Source organism: Pelophylax lessonae (assembly GCF_965119305.1).
Source record: "Pelophylax lessonae genome assembly, chromosome: 4".
Classification (NCBI taxonomy): domain Eukaryota; kingdom Metazoa; phylum Chordata; class Amphibia; order Anura; family Ranidae; genus Pelophylax; species Pelophylax lessonae.
In genome coordinates this window covers 503,139,938-503,158,043 of record NC_138771.1, presented here as the reverse complement: position 1 = coordinate 503,158,043, position 18,106 = coordinate 503,139,938, and the positions used below count along the sequence as shown (strand labels likewise).

At 44.7% G+C, this 18,106-nt stretch overlaps 1 protein-coding gene across 1 annotated transcript in view; it reads right to left on the bottom strand.

Annotated features, from left to right (window-relative positions):
* Window positions 1–18,106, bottom strand: part of CYB5R3 (cytochrome b5 reductase 3) — a 45,929-nt gene that overhangs the window by 17,437 nt on the left and 10,386 nt on the right. Inside the window, exons 2-3 of the mRNA XM_082256150.1 lie at window positions 5,884–6,015; window positions 1,477–1,549 (exon numbers count right to left, since the gene is read on the bottom strand). Coding sequence (XP_082112276.1) covers window positions 1,477–1,549; window positions 5,884–6,015 — 205 coding nt within the window. The remainder of the gene's footprint in view (window positions 1–1,476; window positions 1,550–5,883; window positions 6,016–18,106) is intronic.

Sequence of the window (18,106 nt, the reverse complement as noted above, 5' to 3'; positions counted from 1 at the left end):
TTGCACCAATCCAGTGGTATCACACCTGTCGCCATTATGGAATCTCTAAAAATTAGAAACAATGGCTTTGAAATAACCAAGCTCAACTCTGAGGACATGTGGGTGTAAGCCATTTATTCACCTTTATTATTTTGTCTAAATGTTTTCTAGACCATATCAATTTTAAACCATTGTGGATCATTTGGGGCTATGTCAATACCATCACAATTATTGACTTGAGCCCCCTTATTTTCCTTACACGTATACGACTGTGGCAATCAATGGGTAGAGATGTAATATTTGGATCTAGGAGGGTTTCTCCGGGGACTTTTCAAAGATTAATCAGCCAGAATATTCAGCAGGTGTAAACCCTTATCCATAAAAACTGTGAACCTTAGAGCAGGACCACCATAGGTACTTCAGGTAACCTGGCTCAGCAGCCTCTAAAGAAAATGTTTTGGTTTTTAACCACAAAGTCCCAGCATCCTATGCGGGCATTACCTGCCAGCCCCTCCCACTAGGAGCCTGTCAGCCCCACCCACTAGCCATGATCTGCCTGCACTGCATAGAGGCGTAGAGACAGATCCAGTAATGACATCACTGGGTGTAATATAAAATATATAAAAAAAAAAAATGGAAAGTATGCCCCAAATTGCCCAAAAATTGTGTAGAAATCAGTGGTTGGATCAACCCTGGCTTTTTGTTACAAAAAGCCCCGTGTTTTTTTTTTTTGATTGTACAGCACTACAATTCTGGGCACTGCCGAAGTCCTAACAACCGATAACGTCACCAGTTGATGAGGATATTTGGCGCCTGCACAGCATCCTTGTTTGCCCCTCCCTGTTAAAACTGGGGTCACATTAGCCGAGTGAGGGAGAAGAATACACTAATCAGTACCAGTGTGCAAAGGTATTTGTAAATAAGGCTTTGTAAGACTAAATCACCTCTAAATTTTGGGTGGTTTTTTTTGGGTGCGAGCATGCATGCTACTGTGATAAGTAAAAAAAAGTTTAGTTTTTTACATTTTTAGAATGAGAAGATTGTGCAGAATTTTAAAGGGTGCCTTGACTAAAAAAAAGACTGAGAAACACTGGAGAAAGGACTAGTTTGGGAAAAAAAAAAAAAACACTTTTTTGGAACATCTATTCCCATCCTGTCTAGGAGAAGACCGGAAGCGAGAGGAAATCTCTCAAAATCACAGGAACGCCTCTTAGATTGTGGCCACCAGAACATGTACATGTACCTTTAAGGTTGCATAGAGTAAATGTGAGCAATATAGGAGTTGCCTGACTTATATAAAAAGCTATTTTCATACAAAGAAATCTCACACCCACAGGCAGGGATATCTGATCAGTAGAGGACTACAAGAAGTGTCACTTCTTCAATCTGCTAATCACATGGCACTTGTTCATTTCCTCGAGCAGGCAAAAGTGAAAAAAAAAAAAAAGAAGTTGAAGAGTTTGTGTATATCAGAGTGTAAAAGGTTCTGTAACTCACCAATGGGGAGACCCAGAATGTGCTCGGGAGATGGCAGAGCGAAGCGGAACTTCCTCGTGTCATGGCTGATATTCTGGGAATAAAAAAACAAAAAAACTAACTATTCAAAATACACTATATAGAAGAACTGAACAAATGTATCGTCTACAGGATATCTGCATGTGTATGGTGAGCCCTAAAATGCTCAAGAAATGCTATAAATCCAAGGCCTCATGCACACAGGGCGTTTTTGCAGCTGCTTTTAGGAGCGTCAAAGCGTTTTTATGCCGCTTAAAAAAGCCCCCCCCAATTTTATCTTTTGGCCTCATACACACACACACACACACACACACGTGAAGCTGTGAGTAGCATAGGCGGTTTCAAGCTGCAAAAAAAAAAAAAAAAAACCCCAGGCCCAGTGCGGTCTGAGGACCAGCGTTACAGCTGTAAAAACGTCTGACGCTGCTAAAGACTGCTTAACATTGCTTATACAGAGTTAAGCCACGTCACTTTTTTTTTCCCCCCTATGGGAGCCCAATGATTTGAATGGAAGTGGCATCCAAGTTGGATCAGGATGATCAGACTTGTGGTGCGACTTGCACTGAGGATCTCGAGGGGGAACTCTATGCCAAAATAGAAAAAAAAAAAAAAAAAACCAGCGTGGGCCCCCCCCCCCCCCCAGGTTCCATATGAGGCCCTTTGGATCTGGTATGGATTTTGAGGGGGAGGGGGGGGGGAATCTATTGTACATTATACCCCTACCCATTTACCCCAAAAAAGGTCGTGTAGTGTAAATAATGACAAGACACGGTTTTGAGAAATCCTTTATAAAAAATCTGCCTCTGGTCTTCTGCACTGCCAACCCGGTCCTCCTCCGACGATGTCTCCCATGATTATGCCGCCTCCGCTCTTTGCAACTTCTTATATAGCCATGGGGTGAGGCCAACCGGTGACTGAGACCCCGCCCCATTGTGTCGTCACCTGACGATGCGTGACCACACAAGGGGGGCGGGTCTCCAAGTCATGTCACCGGGTGGCCACACCCCATGACTATATAAGAAGCCGCAAAGAGCGGAGTCGGCATAATCACGGCAGACATCGGAGGACCGGGTTGGCAGTGAAGAAGACCAGAGGGAGAAGACCGGGTATGTATCCTATACTCATTCACATTGGGGGGGGGGGTCCGGGATCTGGGGGGCCCCCCTTGTTACAGGGGGCATCCAGATTCTGATAAGCCCCCTGCCCACAGACCCCCATAACCACCGCTGAAGGTTGTCAGGAAGAGGCCCTTGTCCTCATTAGCATGGGGACAAAGTGCTTTGGGGCTGCTCAAAAGCACCCCCCTACTCCCGCCCCCCCCCCCCCCTGTTGAGGACGTGTGACCTGGTATGGTCCAGGAAGGGGGTGGGGCCGCTCACTCGTCCCCTCACCTTTCCTGAGCTGCATGCTCGGATAAGAATCTGGTATGAGTTTAGGGGGGGGCGCCACACCATTTTTTTGCCTATTTTGGCAAAGGGCCTGGTATGGAACCTGGGGGGGACCCCCACTGCTTCCCCCCCCCCCATTTTGGCATGGAGTTCCCCCTTAATATCCTCAGAGCGCAAGTCGCACCACAAGTTGGATCATCCTGATCTGTCTTGCATACGACTTCCATTCAAATCAATGGGCTTAAAGCCGTATCAGAGACGGCTTATAGGCAACCACTGATTTTGAATAGAGGCAGAAAAACGCTGCTAAAAGCGAACATGGCTAAACATGCATTAATGCCAATGGAAAAAGCTACTAAAAGCACGTTTTTACAGCTGCTTTTTCCTGGCGTTGGTAGTGGCTCTGCAGCTCGTTTTTTCTAACTCCCTGTGTGCATGAGGCCTAAATAGTCTCTGTTTAGACCAAGCTGGCCTAAACAAACTATTTCCTTTAAGCGAGGTCAATGCTGTATAAACTGTATGTAGCTAAGGCTACATACAATATACCGCACTGTGCTCTGGCAGCAGTATGGGAAGAACCTTCCTGTTTGGATGGACACAAAATAGAGTCTGGTTGGGTTTTCATCCTTTCATAAGTATTTAAGGCTTCCTATGAAAGAATACAAGGCTTCTTCTGATTGGCTGAAGTGGAGAATTGACATCACAATCCCCCCCCCCCTCAGCCAATTAGAGAAAGCCTTGTATCCATGCAAAAATGTAAATGGCTGCTTTATTTATTAATGGAGGAATTTGTTAGTTTGGACCAGTTGGTCCAAACACCCTTATTTAAAGATAAATGAAAGCTGGTGTATATAAACCCCCAAACAAAAAATACTAATAAATTGCATCTTACCAGTCCTTAGTTTTCCCTTTTACCCCCTTTAATTTTCACCCGGTGGTCAACTGTATCCTTTGGAGAAGCAGCGCTTTCAGTCTAGGACAGGACAACAGAAAATCGCCCCCTCTCCATAATAGAGGGAAGGAGTTCTGTAGTCTATACAGAGAACATACTGTAGCTGATAAGGCTCCATTCACACAGGTGTTTAGCCATGCTGCAAGAATCTACTAACTCCTGTGGCTGTAAATGACAGGTGTGCGTGAATAGCTGTGGCTGCTGAGCCCACACACTGCAACGACAGGCTGCGTGGCCTGCGGTGATCATAGTTGGATGCCAAAATCCCCACAGGAATCAGTAGATACTTTGCCACTAGGATCTGTGTGTCCGAGTGACTGGAGCCTATGCTTGCAGTACAGGAAGAGTTAAGTTAGCCTATAAGGTTTCTGGCAGCATCTACATGTAATTCTTGCACTTATCGAACATATATAAAACTAAACACTTTCAAAATGGTATGTATAAAGTGGTTCTAAAGGCTTTTTACCTTCATGCGTTCTCAGCACGCTTCCTTATACTCATCTGAGCCTGATCCATCAATGTGCACAAGCTCCCTAGCCTGTCCCTCCAAATTAATCGGAGACACAGCCATTGGCTTTCGCTGCTGTCAAGCACAGCTAGTGAGGAGGGAGCAGGGCCGAGCTTCACTCTGTAAACCTTTATGCCTCGTACACACGCACCGATTGTTGGCCGACCGATCAGCCATCTTTTGTCCAGTGTTGTTGTTGTGTTGGTTGAAATGTGCTCTAGACTGCACACGAATTTTAATCGGCCAACAAAAACCAACTTCAGAAGTGATGTCATGTTCTGGTTTACTTTTCGTATGTTTTTTCCTCTGAGCATGCCCAGTCTTGCTCATCACATTTTTGTCTGCCGAAATCTGTACTGACTGACGAACAAATCGGCCGTTCTGTTGACGGCCAACAAAAATTTTATAGCATGCACACCAGATTTTGTTCGGCTGAAAAGTCGCAGTCGGTTGTCGGAAGCATCATACTAACAAGCCGACAATCGGCCGATCGGACGTTGGCCAAAAATTCACGGCCAACAATCGTTGCGTGTGTACGAGGCATTACAATCACTTTGATAGGCCAAAAGGGAGCCAATAAGTTCATTTTTGAGGTTTACGCATTTAAAACACGTATGCGTTGCCGGAGCACACGCACTGGTAATCATTTTGAATGGCATCCCAACCCATATTTCAGTGTGCTACTTCGACATAATGCATGTTAATGCACTGCAAGAATGTAAACCGGCACTTGGCTCCTTACCAGCACCACACACTTGCCTTTTGCATTTTCCCCTGCAGCTCTGGTCAGCAGCTGAGAGTGAAGGAGGCATCTGTGTAACCGATGAGTGACACAAGGCTATGGATCTTCTCCTGTGACAGTACCAATTGGCCTTACACAGCTTCAGCCATACCCAAAGTTTTTTGTTTTTGGCTCCCAGAACTGAATGGGGGGAGCAAAGGGGGGGAAGGGAGGAATAAATACACGTTGCTTTGCAATGGATGGGTAAAGCACAGGTTTGCTTTCAGCTGACCATACATAATGCAACCTGCAGTTTCTGATCTAGCAAAAAACACACAACAACCCTAATGCAATTGCCTTCTGATTAGATAGTTTATTCTTCTACATGTTTGACAATTACGCAGTGCTTTACATATTTACATTGGTCCTGGCCCTTAAGGAGCTTACAGGTAAAAGCCCCATCTCACATACATTCATACACCTACTAGAGAAAAATAAGCCTGTCTCTATATGATGCAAGGAAACTTGAGTATCAGAAGGTAACCCACCAAAGCAATTACAGAACATACAAAATCCATGCTGATGGTGTCCTAGTTGGGGATTTGAATTGAGAACCCCAGTGCCGCCTCTGCGCTTCCATCCTCTAAAATCTATAGTCACCTTTATACATCCTGTAGTACTTCTCTAGAGGATGCTAAAAGCACAGCTTCACCCATAAAGGACTGTTTTTATTATGAATGTAAAAAGATGCAAATAAAAAAAAATATCAGCGCTAAATAAAAACGATACAAAGCAAACAATTTGGTGGTTGGGTACTCACATCTTTGAGGATAAGTCTCAGCGGATATTTGATATCGGGGCTTTCCAAGGTGATTGCAGGAGCAGACGTTCCAAAAAGCCTCTTGAATATGGCAAAGACGAGGTAGAAGGGGTACCCCACGATCCTCCCCAACTGCAAAACACATTCACAGGGTTTACACTCCATCATCCACAGTCAAATAGAAGATTGCTGCTCACACTAATTTATGATGGGGGAAGTGACACTTTTCATAACTTCCCCCTGTGCTTGTGACACAGCATTGTGATAAAAATGTGTGATAACATGACTGAACCGACAGATCATGGCCTTTAATCCAAACCCGTTGTGGCTTCAGGTTCACAGCCAAATGCAAAAAGGGTGTAATCATTTTACTGCCAAAATGTTTTTTTTTGTACACATTAAAATGCTCATTTTTAGACCTGATGATTACTTGAAAACCCCAAAATACATATTTTCTAAAAGCGGCATCCCTGTAAAATAAAACGATGGCAGTTGTAATGCTTTATGCCACAAGATATTATTCCCATTTTATATCGAATCTGTATTTTCAAAAATTTTTTAGAAAAATACACCTAGAACAAACGCTTACTAAAATGTGTTCACTTTTAAAAGAGGTTCTTTAAAGTTTTTTTTAAAATTATACAAGTTATAATATAAAAGAAGCAGGCACATGTGACCAATGCACAAGTTACATGTCAAGGATATAGTCACCGAAAATTTTGAGTCAAGAGTCCAGAATTGTGCAGGATGATGGCTAATGCTGCAAAGGTGGTTTATAGCTGCAAAGGTGGTTTATAGCCATCTGGAAAAGAGTAAGGTCACTGGCAAGACGCTGGCCAGAATGTGCTGCTGGAGCCGGTCAGTAGATTTATTTTGCCTCAGTAAGAACAGAGAAGTTAAAGAACCTCCACATTAGGGAGGTGTCAAGAGGCATCAGGAAAAAAAAAAAAAAAAAGATAGGAAATGGAGGGGAGATGGAAAAAGGAGGGGAGCTGGACTTTGAAGGGCATCAAAAACATCCCAGTCAGGACCCCAAGTACGGCACCTACAGGGATGAATAACTTGCTATGAGCCTGACTTAATGCCCAACTCTCGATTACAATTCTAAATGTCAGCTTTTACATAAAACTGCCAGACGTTGGAATGTAGAAAACTACTGAACATACATTATACAATTTCCTGGTTTAATCTTCCTTTTTTTTTTTGTAAATCTAAAGAGTTCAAACCTAAAACCCTTTCAATTTGTATGCTAGGGCTCGACAAACTCCAGGCCTCAGGACGCCATGGCGACAAGAAATTGCTTCCTGGCGACCTGGCTGCCGCCCGAATGTTCTGCATCCCACGCCACCCCCACTATGTTTACCGGGCTCCCATTGCTATCTGCGGGCCCACGACAGGCATAGCAGGTGCCGCCGGGTGGGAGGGGGGAGAGCAGATACACATCCACTCTCCTCCCCTTCTTGTTTCTGACCCAGGAGTGACATCACTTCCGGGTCCATGCAAGAGAAGTAGTGGAACCGCACTCAGGTGAATTAAAGCAATGAAATATCTTTATTCTTCAAAATCATAGGCAGACAGACAGTGTAGGGAACAGGTAATCCAAGGTTGACGCGTTTCACGGCACACACGGCCGCTTACTCATAACCATAGTGGTTATGAGTAAGCGGCCGTGTGTGCCGTGAAACGCGTCAACCTTGGATTACCTGTTCCCTACACTGTCTGTCTGCCTATGATTTTGAAGAATAAAGAAATTTCATTGCTTTCATTCACCTGAGTGCGGTTCCACTACTTCTCTTGCATTAATCCAGATGACGAGTCTTACCAGCACCAGGTTGGACTGACACACCTGAGCGGCTTTCCTTTCCCAAATTATCGTCACTTCCGGGTCCACATTGACTGTTTTCCCGGTCATATTATATATTTTAGGACTGACGCTTAAATAAACCCCTAAAAATTTTAGATTTCCTGAAAGCAGACACCCTAGACTAGAGAATAAAATGGTGGTAGTTCCAATTTTTTATGTCACAAGGTATTATGGCAATGGTCTAAAACTAGGGATGCACCGAAATAAAAATTTTGGACCGAAACCGAAAAGGACTTTTACCCCCAAAATTTTTTTAAAATAGATAGAAGAGGGGCATACACCAAAAACAGGCAGCAACGTACACCTGTCGCTGCCACCCTGTCACAGTATATGTACTGTGATGGGTTGGCAAGAGGTTAATTTAATTACCAATGGTATTTGTATTATGCAGCATGAGGGGGTTAATGTATTGCCACTGCTGGTTACTCATCTATTAGTGACTGACCAGTGGCAGTTAATTAACCCCTTGGTGCTGCATTAGTGCAACCAGTATCAGCGAATTAACACTGGTTGCACTGATACTGGTTGCACTAATGCAGCACAAAGGGGTTTAACTGCCACTGGTCGGTCACTAATAGATGAGTGACCAGCAGTGGCAATACATTAACCCCCTCATGCTGCATAATACTAATACCATTGGTAAGCTGCCTCAGCTCTCCCCCCCCCCCCACTGCCTCAGTGTCCCCCTCAGCAGTACACCCTCCCCCCCCCCCCCCCTCTGCCTCAGCGTCCCTCCCCATCCCAACGATTCAATCTCCTTACTGTCTCTCACTCCTCCGGTGTCCTTCATTCGGGGGAGCAGCCGCTAATAACTATAACTATGTGAGCCTTCACTTCCCTGTCAGTGGAGATACATGCCTGACAGGGAAGTGAAGGCTCACATAGTTACAGCTATTAGCGGCCGCTCCCCCCGCCCGGTATGACACTTCATTCATACCCACATCGTAGTAGTAGGGACGTCATTGAGAGGCGGGCTGCCGGCCAGAGGCGGGACTTTTAAAACCTGCTCTGCGCCCTCCTCCTTCCTCACGGCGGCCATTAATTTTGGCATTGTTAACCCATTATCGGCCGAAATGGGATAGGCTCATTTTCGGCCGATAATGTCGGTGCCCGAAATTTCGGTGCATCCCTATCTAAAAACACAAAATTTCAGAAAAAAAAAAAAAACCACACAATAAAATCACCAAATTTTTTGGTAAAATATAAAAGCCGAGGTTCCACTGTGTAAATAGATCCCGAATACGTTAAACCCTAAATTTGAGTGTGGCTGTGAAATGACAAACTTCAGTAGCCTATATTTTCCATAGGCGATGCTTTAAAAGCCCCCAATAGGTCATACATTTAGCGTTATGAAGGAGGTCTGGTGCTAGAATTTTCACTCACTCTTCTCTCAATCGCAATCAATGTTTTCAGGCATAGGGGCCCCGCCATGTGTGTTTACGTTTGTACGTGTGGCGGTAGGGGGCCTCAGTTTTCGCTTTTTTTTGGGGGGGGGGGGCAGGGAGAATTTTGTGTGCTTGGGTGTAACTTTCATTTATTACAATGGGGGAAAGGTTTTATATAATAAGCACATAAAATCCTCCCCGCCACCCCCCCCCAAAAGAAAAAACAACAAAAACTGAGGCCCCCTACTGCCACACGTACAAACGTAAACACATATGGCGGGGCCCCTATGCCTGAAAATGTTGCGACACATGTTGCATATCGCTGTGCAAGCTGGAATGAGAGCAATAATCCTAGCACCAGACCTCCTTCATAACACTAAACCGATGACCTATTGGGGGGCTTTTAAAGCATCGCCTATAGAAAATATAGGCTACTGAAGTTGTCATTTCACAGCCACATTCAAACTTAGGGTTTAACATGCTAGGTATCTATTTACCCAGTGCAACCTCGGCTTTTATATTTTCCCAAAACATTGTGATTTATTGTGGGTTTTTTTGCCCCTTAAAATTAACTTAAAAAAAAAAAAATATATATTTTTTTTTTGTTTTTTTTTTTTTTACTAAAATTGTGTTTTAGACCTTTGCGGTAATACCTTGTGACAATAAAAATTGGAACCACCACCATTTTATGCTCTAGTCTAGTGTGTCTGCTTTATGGAAGTGTCAGTCCTAAAAAGGATTTATTTATTTATTTATTTATTTTTTTAAATAAAAAAAAGGCAAAAACTGCTCTGGCTGTGAAATGGTTAAGGCTCCGTTCACATCTAGGCGTTTTAGGGCGTTTTTCTGCTCTAGGATCAGCTCTCAAAACGCCCAACAAGACAAATCCTATTCATTTCAATGGCCCCTGTTCACATCTGAGCGTTTTGACGCTGTTTACAAAACGCCCAACGCTCAAAAAAGTACATGAGCTTCTTTTTGGGCAGATTACAGGCGTTTTCCATTGATCTCTATTCAATCTAAAAACGCCTGCACAAAAATCGCGGTAAAAATCGCGGTAAAATCGCGGTAAAAAACGCCGGTAAAATCGCGGTAAAAAACGCGCGAAAAACGCTACGCTCAGGTGTGAATGTAGCCTTAAGGATAGGTTCACCTGCGGGTACACGTTACATGTTCTACACGTAAGCTTTGTTAGTTGAAAAATAATAATTGGCTCCTAGATCCAAAGCAAATTTGTCAAGCCCTGTTGTATGCAATCAGGCAGGCCCTTGCACTACAAAGTTGAAGTTAAATCCAAAGGAAAATTAACTAGAATATTGTAGAATGTATGGCTGACCAGCCTAGAAATATTTAGAAACTGAAAGTGCCACCTAGATATTTCAGTGTTTGGAGGATGCCGAGAGTAAAACCCCATCCCTAACATATATTACTCTATCTTTTACTCTATCTTTTGGAGACCTTAAAAAAGGTGGGATTTCTGTGCAGAGTTTTTGGGTCTGCATACCTACTGTGGCCATTATGAGGGGCTCCCACCATCCCTGTGTTGACTTCCTAGGTCTGTACACCTGCAGTGCCTGTTATGAGGGGCAACCGTCATCCTTGTGCCGAACTTCCGAGGTCTAAACACCTGATGTACTCATGAGAGGTTATCATCCCTAAACCGAGTTGCCGGCTCTGCACACCTGCTGTGCCCATTGTGATTCCCATCATCCCTACACCGAGTCCCTGGCTCTGCACACCTGCTGTGCCCATTACGAGGAGTTCCCATGATTTCTTCACTGGTTCTGCACACCTGCTGTGTTCATTATGAGTGGTTCCCACCACCCCTGCTGAGTTTGTATTTATTCTATATAAAGAACATAACAGGAGCGGCAACACAAAAGGTGGAGGAGAACAACCCAAAAATCAAGCACAGAATTTTTGGCAGGGAAATCTCACAAGGCTACGTCAACCAATCACATTCCCAATTTTACTCAGAAGATAGATCCTTAGACTGCTTTGGGTAAAGCTCTAGCTTTGCTCTGTCATGAAAGGTGTCCCCAAACCAGGCCATCGCTGGCAAGTCTTTAGGGGGTGACATCACTGGGATTTGTGCATTTGTCAAATGGAAAGATAGAGTCGCATCTGTTTTACAGCATGAGTATTGGGATGAATATAACCTTCCTTCCCAGCAACAGGAGCACCCATCCAGATTTAGATGGGACTTTCCACCTACATACAATGGGTATATTTAGCCTCGCTACATGACATACACACAATATATTGGAGACAGCCGAGGCTCAGCCAATTAAAGTGAACATGTCTATGCTCAAATGCATGTACTGACTAGTGGCAAGTCTCCTCTGTGTACCCAGAGCCCCCCCCCCCCCCAAGAAAAAGAAAAAATCCAGACCCACGCTTTGGGAATCCTCTGACCCAATATCCAAAGCCAAACCATTCTCCCAAGTTTTGAAAGAAGTGTGGAAGAATCAAAGCCCTGGTCAGGTTTCTACTACTGAACGTGTCTCCTTGGGGAGATTCACCTTCCTGATTTCCCCTAGTAACTGTTGTCACCGGTACAGAAGTGTATGGAAAAATCCAAAAGTTTTACTGTTGTCACCAGAACAGGAGTGAGAATATTCCAAATGGGGACACTTTTTTTCACTGGCAACTGTACCCTAAAGCCTCTCACAATTCAACACAGTTCAAGGGGATTGTCTAAGTGACTGAACAAGTGTTTGCTCCCTCTAGTGGCCAATCTACAAATCTTTATTTAATAAAATATGATGAAAGACAAAGATGTAAAAATGCAACAAACATTACCTTCATTAGCATACTACATTGGCATGCCCATTTAATGGCACCCCAACGCACTAACAAGGCAGCACAGACACATATGCATTGCAGTGCACCATGATGGACAGAAATGCAGTGTTAGAGAAAAAAAAAAAAAAAAAAAAAAAAAAAAAAAAAGATCAATGTTGGTTTTTTCATCCCTTTCCCTGTGATGGCTGCCCGTTAAAAAATAGGCTGCCTTAACAAAAAAAAAAAAACGCATGTTAACGTGTGCTTTATTTAAAGAGACAGACCACACTTTGCAAAAAGTAATAAATACAGCAACACTGATCGATATGCATTTAGTACTTTTTTACATTAAAGACTGCACCCATGATCAGTGCATCGCGAGTTCAATACACAGGCTCTTGCAGCGTTTACCCATCTGCCTCTGATAGATCCCGGGGGAAAACTTCTCAAAACAGAAACCCACAGTGAAGAGACAACTCCCCACAGCTGGCATCTGACAAACACAGAAGTTTATACATGTATTGAAGCCAAATATTTTCATAACTGCCAGTCTGTTCTTAATGCACTTCGGTAAACACGGTCAATGTACATGGGCAAAATTAAAATCTACTAATAAGCTTACTTTATAGTAGGGTTGCACCAATACCACTTTAAGACCTATCCCCTCAGTACTCGCCAATACTGATTACCGATACTTTTTTTTTTTAAATGTAATTTGACAGTTTTCAAAGCACAATACAGACCAATAAGATCTTCTTATGCAGCACTGATGGGCATTAATGAGGCGGCACTGAAGGACACTTATGGGGTGGCATTGATGAGGAGGCACTAATATGCAGCACTGATGGGCACAGATTGGCCTCACTGCAACTTCTGAAATACATTTTTATTATGTTGTTTTCCCAGGACAAATAGTTCCGTCAGAATCGGCGACCTGTCCGATTCAGTAACAGAAGGGACATTCCGTCAGAACACCGTGACGCCCATCTTGGTACACTCTGCACTCGGCTGCAGTCAGAAGGCAGCAGTGAACATCTCGTTACACCCAGCCCATTCACTATATGGGCTGGGTGTACCAGGATGGGCATCGCAGTGTTTTGACAGAACATCCCTGCCTTTACCAAATCTGATAATTCTAAAGGAACTATTTGTCTTGGAAAACCTAGCGATTGCGCTCCTGACAGTGCGCCGACTCCCTCTGTCTTCCGGGAGGTACTGATTAAGCATTGGAGCATTTGCACGAGTACAAGTACTCGTGCAAATCCTTGATATCAGCATCAAAACTATAACAGTGCAACCCTGTTTTATAGGGCTGCAAATGCCAGTTTTTTTGGTGGAAGGGGTCATTGCTGGGTGGAACTGCAATGCTTGTAATGGATAGTTTACAGTCCAAACCTAAAGAGTAGGATGTTGTGGCATTATCTCGTTGTTTCGATAAGGCTTACTCCGAAGAGGAGAGGAGAGTTTGAAGGAGAGCAGAGTATTTCAGGAGCCGAGAGTTGAGCCTGGTACACATGGCCTGGCTGGCTTCTGTCGAACAGGCATGCTGGAAAACCCAGCATCCAATCAGCACTGGCAGTGCTGACCGGTGTGTACTGGCTAGAGGGGAAGGGGGGGTAGTTTGTTTGGGCAGCCCCCCTGTCAGAACACAATAGCTCGGCCGGGAGACTGCTGTACTAACATCCCATAGTGAATACAGGGAGCTCCTCAGTTTTCTTTTCATTCAGCCCGCTGGGTTGAATGGAAAAACAAAAGAAAAAAAAAAAAAAAAAAACACACACACAACACAATCGTGTGTACCGGGCATTAGAGGAAGGAGCAGCAGTCCGTGTTCATTTAGTCAACTAAACATTTTTCATTAGCACCCTTTTTACGGTGACGAAAATGAAATGAAAAAGTGCACCACATTTTGTCCACTGGCAAAAACTGACAAAAATCAACTGCATATTCGTTAACCACTTGCCTTCTGTGCACTTAAACGCCCTTCCCATCCAGGCCAATTTTCAGCTTTCAGCGCTGTCACACTTTGAATGACAATTGCGCGGTCATGCTACACTGTACCCATATGAAATTTTTATCATTTTTTTCACACAAATAGAGCTTTCTTTTGGTGGTATTTAATCATCTCTGGGTTTTTTATTTTTTACAAAAAAAAAAAAAAAAAGAAAAAAAAGACAGAAAATTTTGAAAAAAGTTTATTTTCTGCGAGTAAATTTTGAAAATAAATTTTTCTCCTTCACTGATGTGCGCTGATGAGGCGGCACTGATAGGCTGCACTGATGAGGTGGCACTTATGGGCACTGATGAGGCGGTACTAATATGCTGCACTGATAGGCGGCACTGCTGGGCACTGAGAGGCGGCACTGCTGGGCACTGAGAGGCGGCACTGCTGGGCACTGAGAGGCGGCACTGCTGGGCACTGAGAGGCGGCACTGGACACTGACTGGTGGCACTGATGGGCAGCACCATCAGTGCCCACACTCAGTGCCCATAGTGCTGCCAGTCAGTGCTCATCAGTGCTTAGATGAGCAGGCACTGATGGGCACTGACTAGCAGCACTATGGGCACTGATTGTGGGAATTGATGGGGGGCACTGATGGCGGGCACTGATGGGGGGGCACTGTGTGTGTTTTTACCTCTAGTAATCAGGGCACTGGTGATCAGTGCCCTGATTACATTCTCCTGTGTCCCCGGCGCTGTGAGGCTCCCCCTCCTTCCACACACTGCAGGCTCCGTGTGAGGAAGGAGCGCCGGCGATGAGAGATGATCTCATATGTTTACATATGAGATCATCGCTCATTGGACGGCCCGATCACATGGTGAATGGCCGCTGTGATTGGCCATTCACCACGATATGTAATCGGCCGTGTCCAAGGGAGCGCGCGGGGGGGCGTGTCACTGGGAGGCAGTTTAAAAACGGCCTCCCGAAAATAGAGTCCGCGCTGCAGCCGTATATAGGCTGTAGCGCGGATGGGGGGGAAGGTTAATGACTGAAACTAAATTGTGAGGCAGGGATGTTTACCCTCGTGAACTTCCAGTTTCCACAGAGCTCCGTCTGCTTCCGCTCCCAGCAAGCAAGCGACTAATGCTAAGCGAAGCCCGCTACAGACTCAAGTTAGCAAGCTGTGCAGCCAGCGTTAAAGGCCTCAGAGTCATTACATGACCGTCCAGAGCACTGTGTGCATTATAGGCCTCTCTTCAGACTGCCGTCCAGAGCAGTGTGCATTACAGGTCTCTCTTCAGACTACCGTCCAGAGCACTGTGTGCATTACAGGCCTCTCTTCAGACTACCGTCCAGAGCACTGTGTGCATTACAGGCCTCTCTTCAGACTGCCGTCCAGAGCACTGTGTGCATTACAGGCCTCTTTTCAGACTACCGTCCAGAGCACTGTGTGCATTAAAGGCCTCTCTTCAAACTATCCATGTCCAGAGCACTGTGTGCATTACAGGCCTCTCTTCAGACTATCATGTCCAGAGCACTGTGTGCATTACAGGCCTCTCTTCAGACTATCCATGTCCAGAGCACTGTGTGCATTACAGGCCTCTCTTCAGACTATCCTGTCCAGAGGACTGTGCAGCACTACAGGCCTCCTCAGACCATCCAGAGAGGCTAAATCTGTATCTGAGTTAGTTCAAACCGTAATGCCATAATTAATAACATTTGATTTCTTTACTCCAGGAGTATATAAGGAGTTTGTTAAATTGTAATGCATTATTTAAGCATTTCTATAAAATTTCCAGATTAGATTTTAGTTGACTAAAAAAGGATTTTATTTGACAAAATGTACTGGAGATTTTAGTAGACTAAAATACAACTAAAACAATTGCAGATGACTATTAAAAAAAAAAAAAAAAAAAAAAAAAAAAAAAACTAAAAATGGCATTTTAGTCAAAAGACTAACTAAAATACATCAAAATGAAATGCCAAAATGAACACTGCCAGCAGTGCAGAGTATTTCAGCACAGGTGAACTCGATAGCGGAAGGAGCAGATTCCCCCAGCCGTACAGAGCATTTCACAAGACAGTTAGAGAAAGGAGCAGAGTCCTCCAGCAGTGCAGAGTATTTCATTAGAGAAAGGAGCAGAGTCCTCCAGCAGTGCAGAGAATTCTATTAGAGGAAGGAGCAGAGTCCTCCAGCAGTGCAGAGTATTCTATTAGAGGAAGGAGCAGAGTCCTCCAGCAGTGCAGAGTATTCCATTAGAGGAAGGAGCGGAGTCCTCCAGCAGTGCAGAGTATTTCAGGAGAGAAGAGAATTTCCTCATCTGCATACCTGTTGCAGGTTAATAATCAAGAGCTAGAGACAACTAAGCAAATAGATTTTCAGGAGGCCAGGAACTGCCCCCTCCATTCTCGCCTCAGTAAATATTTCCTTTAAGACGGGGACCAGGCCTGGTAGGAAATTCCTGGTTGCAATTCCAGCTTTATGACTCATTGCTCGGCTCCCACTCGGCATCTTTCCGTTGTATGTTCTGTGCACTAGCAGTGCCAGTGTGGAGGCGATTACTGGTGCCTCCCGGAAAGTGGTTTTCACATGCTGCATGCAATGGTTTACAATTGTAAACAGAACAACAGAGCTGCAAACCAATCAGCTTTTGCTGAGACTCAATACAGCGCTCTAATAGACATCGTGGCTTCTTCTAACTGACGTAATTGATGATTCAAAAAAAAAAAAAAACCATGTTGTGAGTAGTTAAAGAAAACCTGTCATAAGGGAAATGTTAGGGTTATCAGTGTATGTATTGATGCACATAAGGGATTGGTGACAATGGCAGAGCATTATCACTAATGTCCATTTTGTATACTAAAAAGGGTAACAAGTGTGCATAAACATGTATATACCTTAGAAAGGTTTAAATCCAACTTTAGGCTTCATGCATGCTGTACTTCTTTGGAAGTCTTTTCTCTTTTACAAGAAAACGTCATAACAGGAGTTTGAGCTGCACTGTGCATGAGGTCTAAGGCAGGCCATACAGTTTGAATCTCAGCCGGTTCCTGCTGAACCAGCCGAGATTCAAACAGTGTATGGGCAGGCTAAATGTACCAAGTTGTACCTTAGCTAGCGGTAATTGCAGATAAAAGTAGGTTTTACCTGCGATTACCGCTAGCGGCTGCTATAACTTCCTCCCCTCCCAGGAGAAGACAATGGCCTGGCCGGAGGGATTCTGGTATCAACACGGTCTAGGGAAGAAGTGAAAAAACCAGAGCAAATTTCTTTCCTGCAACCAATTTGCTCTGGGTATGACTGGCCTTAATGGCTATTCACAATTGTCAGTATTTTTTCATTGAAATCTATACAACACATCAAAACACGTCCTTGGCGCTTGTTTTTTGTTGTTTTTAAAATGGGCTTTGTTATGCACACACAAGACGACTTCTGGCCCCTTTCACACGGGAGATCCGATCCGCCAGTCAGTTTTTCAGGCGGACCTGATCGGATGCAACATGCATCCCTATGGGGCAGCGGGTGTCAGCGGAGACATCTCCGCTGACACCCGTTGCTATCCGATCCGTGAACTCCGGACAGATGGAAACCCTATTTCTCTTTCGTCCACTGACAGACGTAGCTGCTGCTTTAAAATCAGACAGATGAGCAATAAACCCCTCCCACTAGGAGTGACCAGGTAGAGCCAAAGGCTTTGACACGCCCAGGGGGGCGGGGTCCCTAGGTTATTACCCCTGGCCTCACCGTTGCATCTTCAGTTTTAGCTGCCAGGTCTTAGGAGTGGCCAGCTGGGTTTCGGACTGGCTATTTGAGAGCCTTACGGTCTCCCAGTTTGTGCCAGCGAGTGCTTGCAGACCGTTAGCTCCGTGCAGGGTCTCCATAGCGACTATAGTCCCACAGACGGGGACTGGCCTGCGGGTGAAACACCCCGCCAGGACGCACACAACTGGCATGCCAGTGTCGCAGCGTGCCCCTTGGCTGACAGTGCCCTCACTGCGGTGCAGAGGCGGTCTGCCATCTTATGCGAGTTACATACACACAGGCCACTTTATTAGTGACTTACCGTAAAATCCTTTTCTCTGAACACAGTCTCCCGATTCATATTAGTAGATTTTGCTGCACCCTACAAGAGTAGGACACTAAGCAGAAAAAAAAGTTCTGGCTATGCCTATGAGCAGTCCCAGGGGGTATGCCCTCTCTTCCTGCATAGGATGTCAGTTTTGTATCAAAGCAGTGTCAGAGAAAAT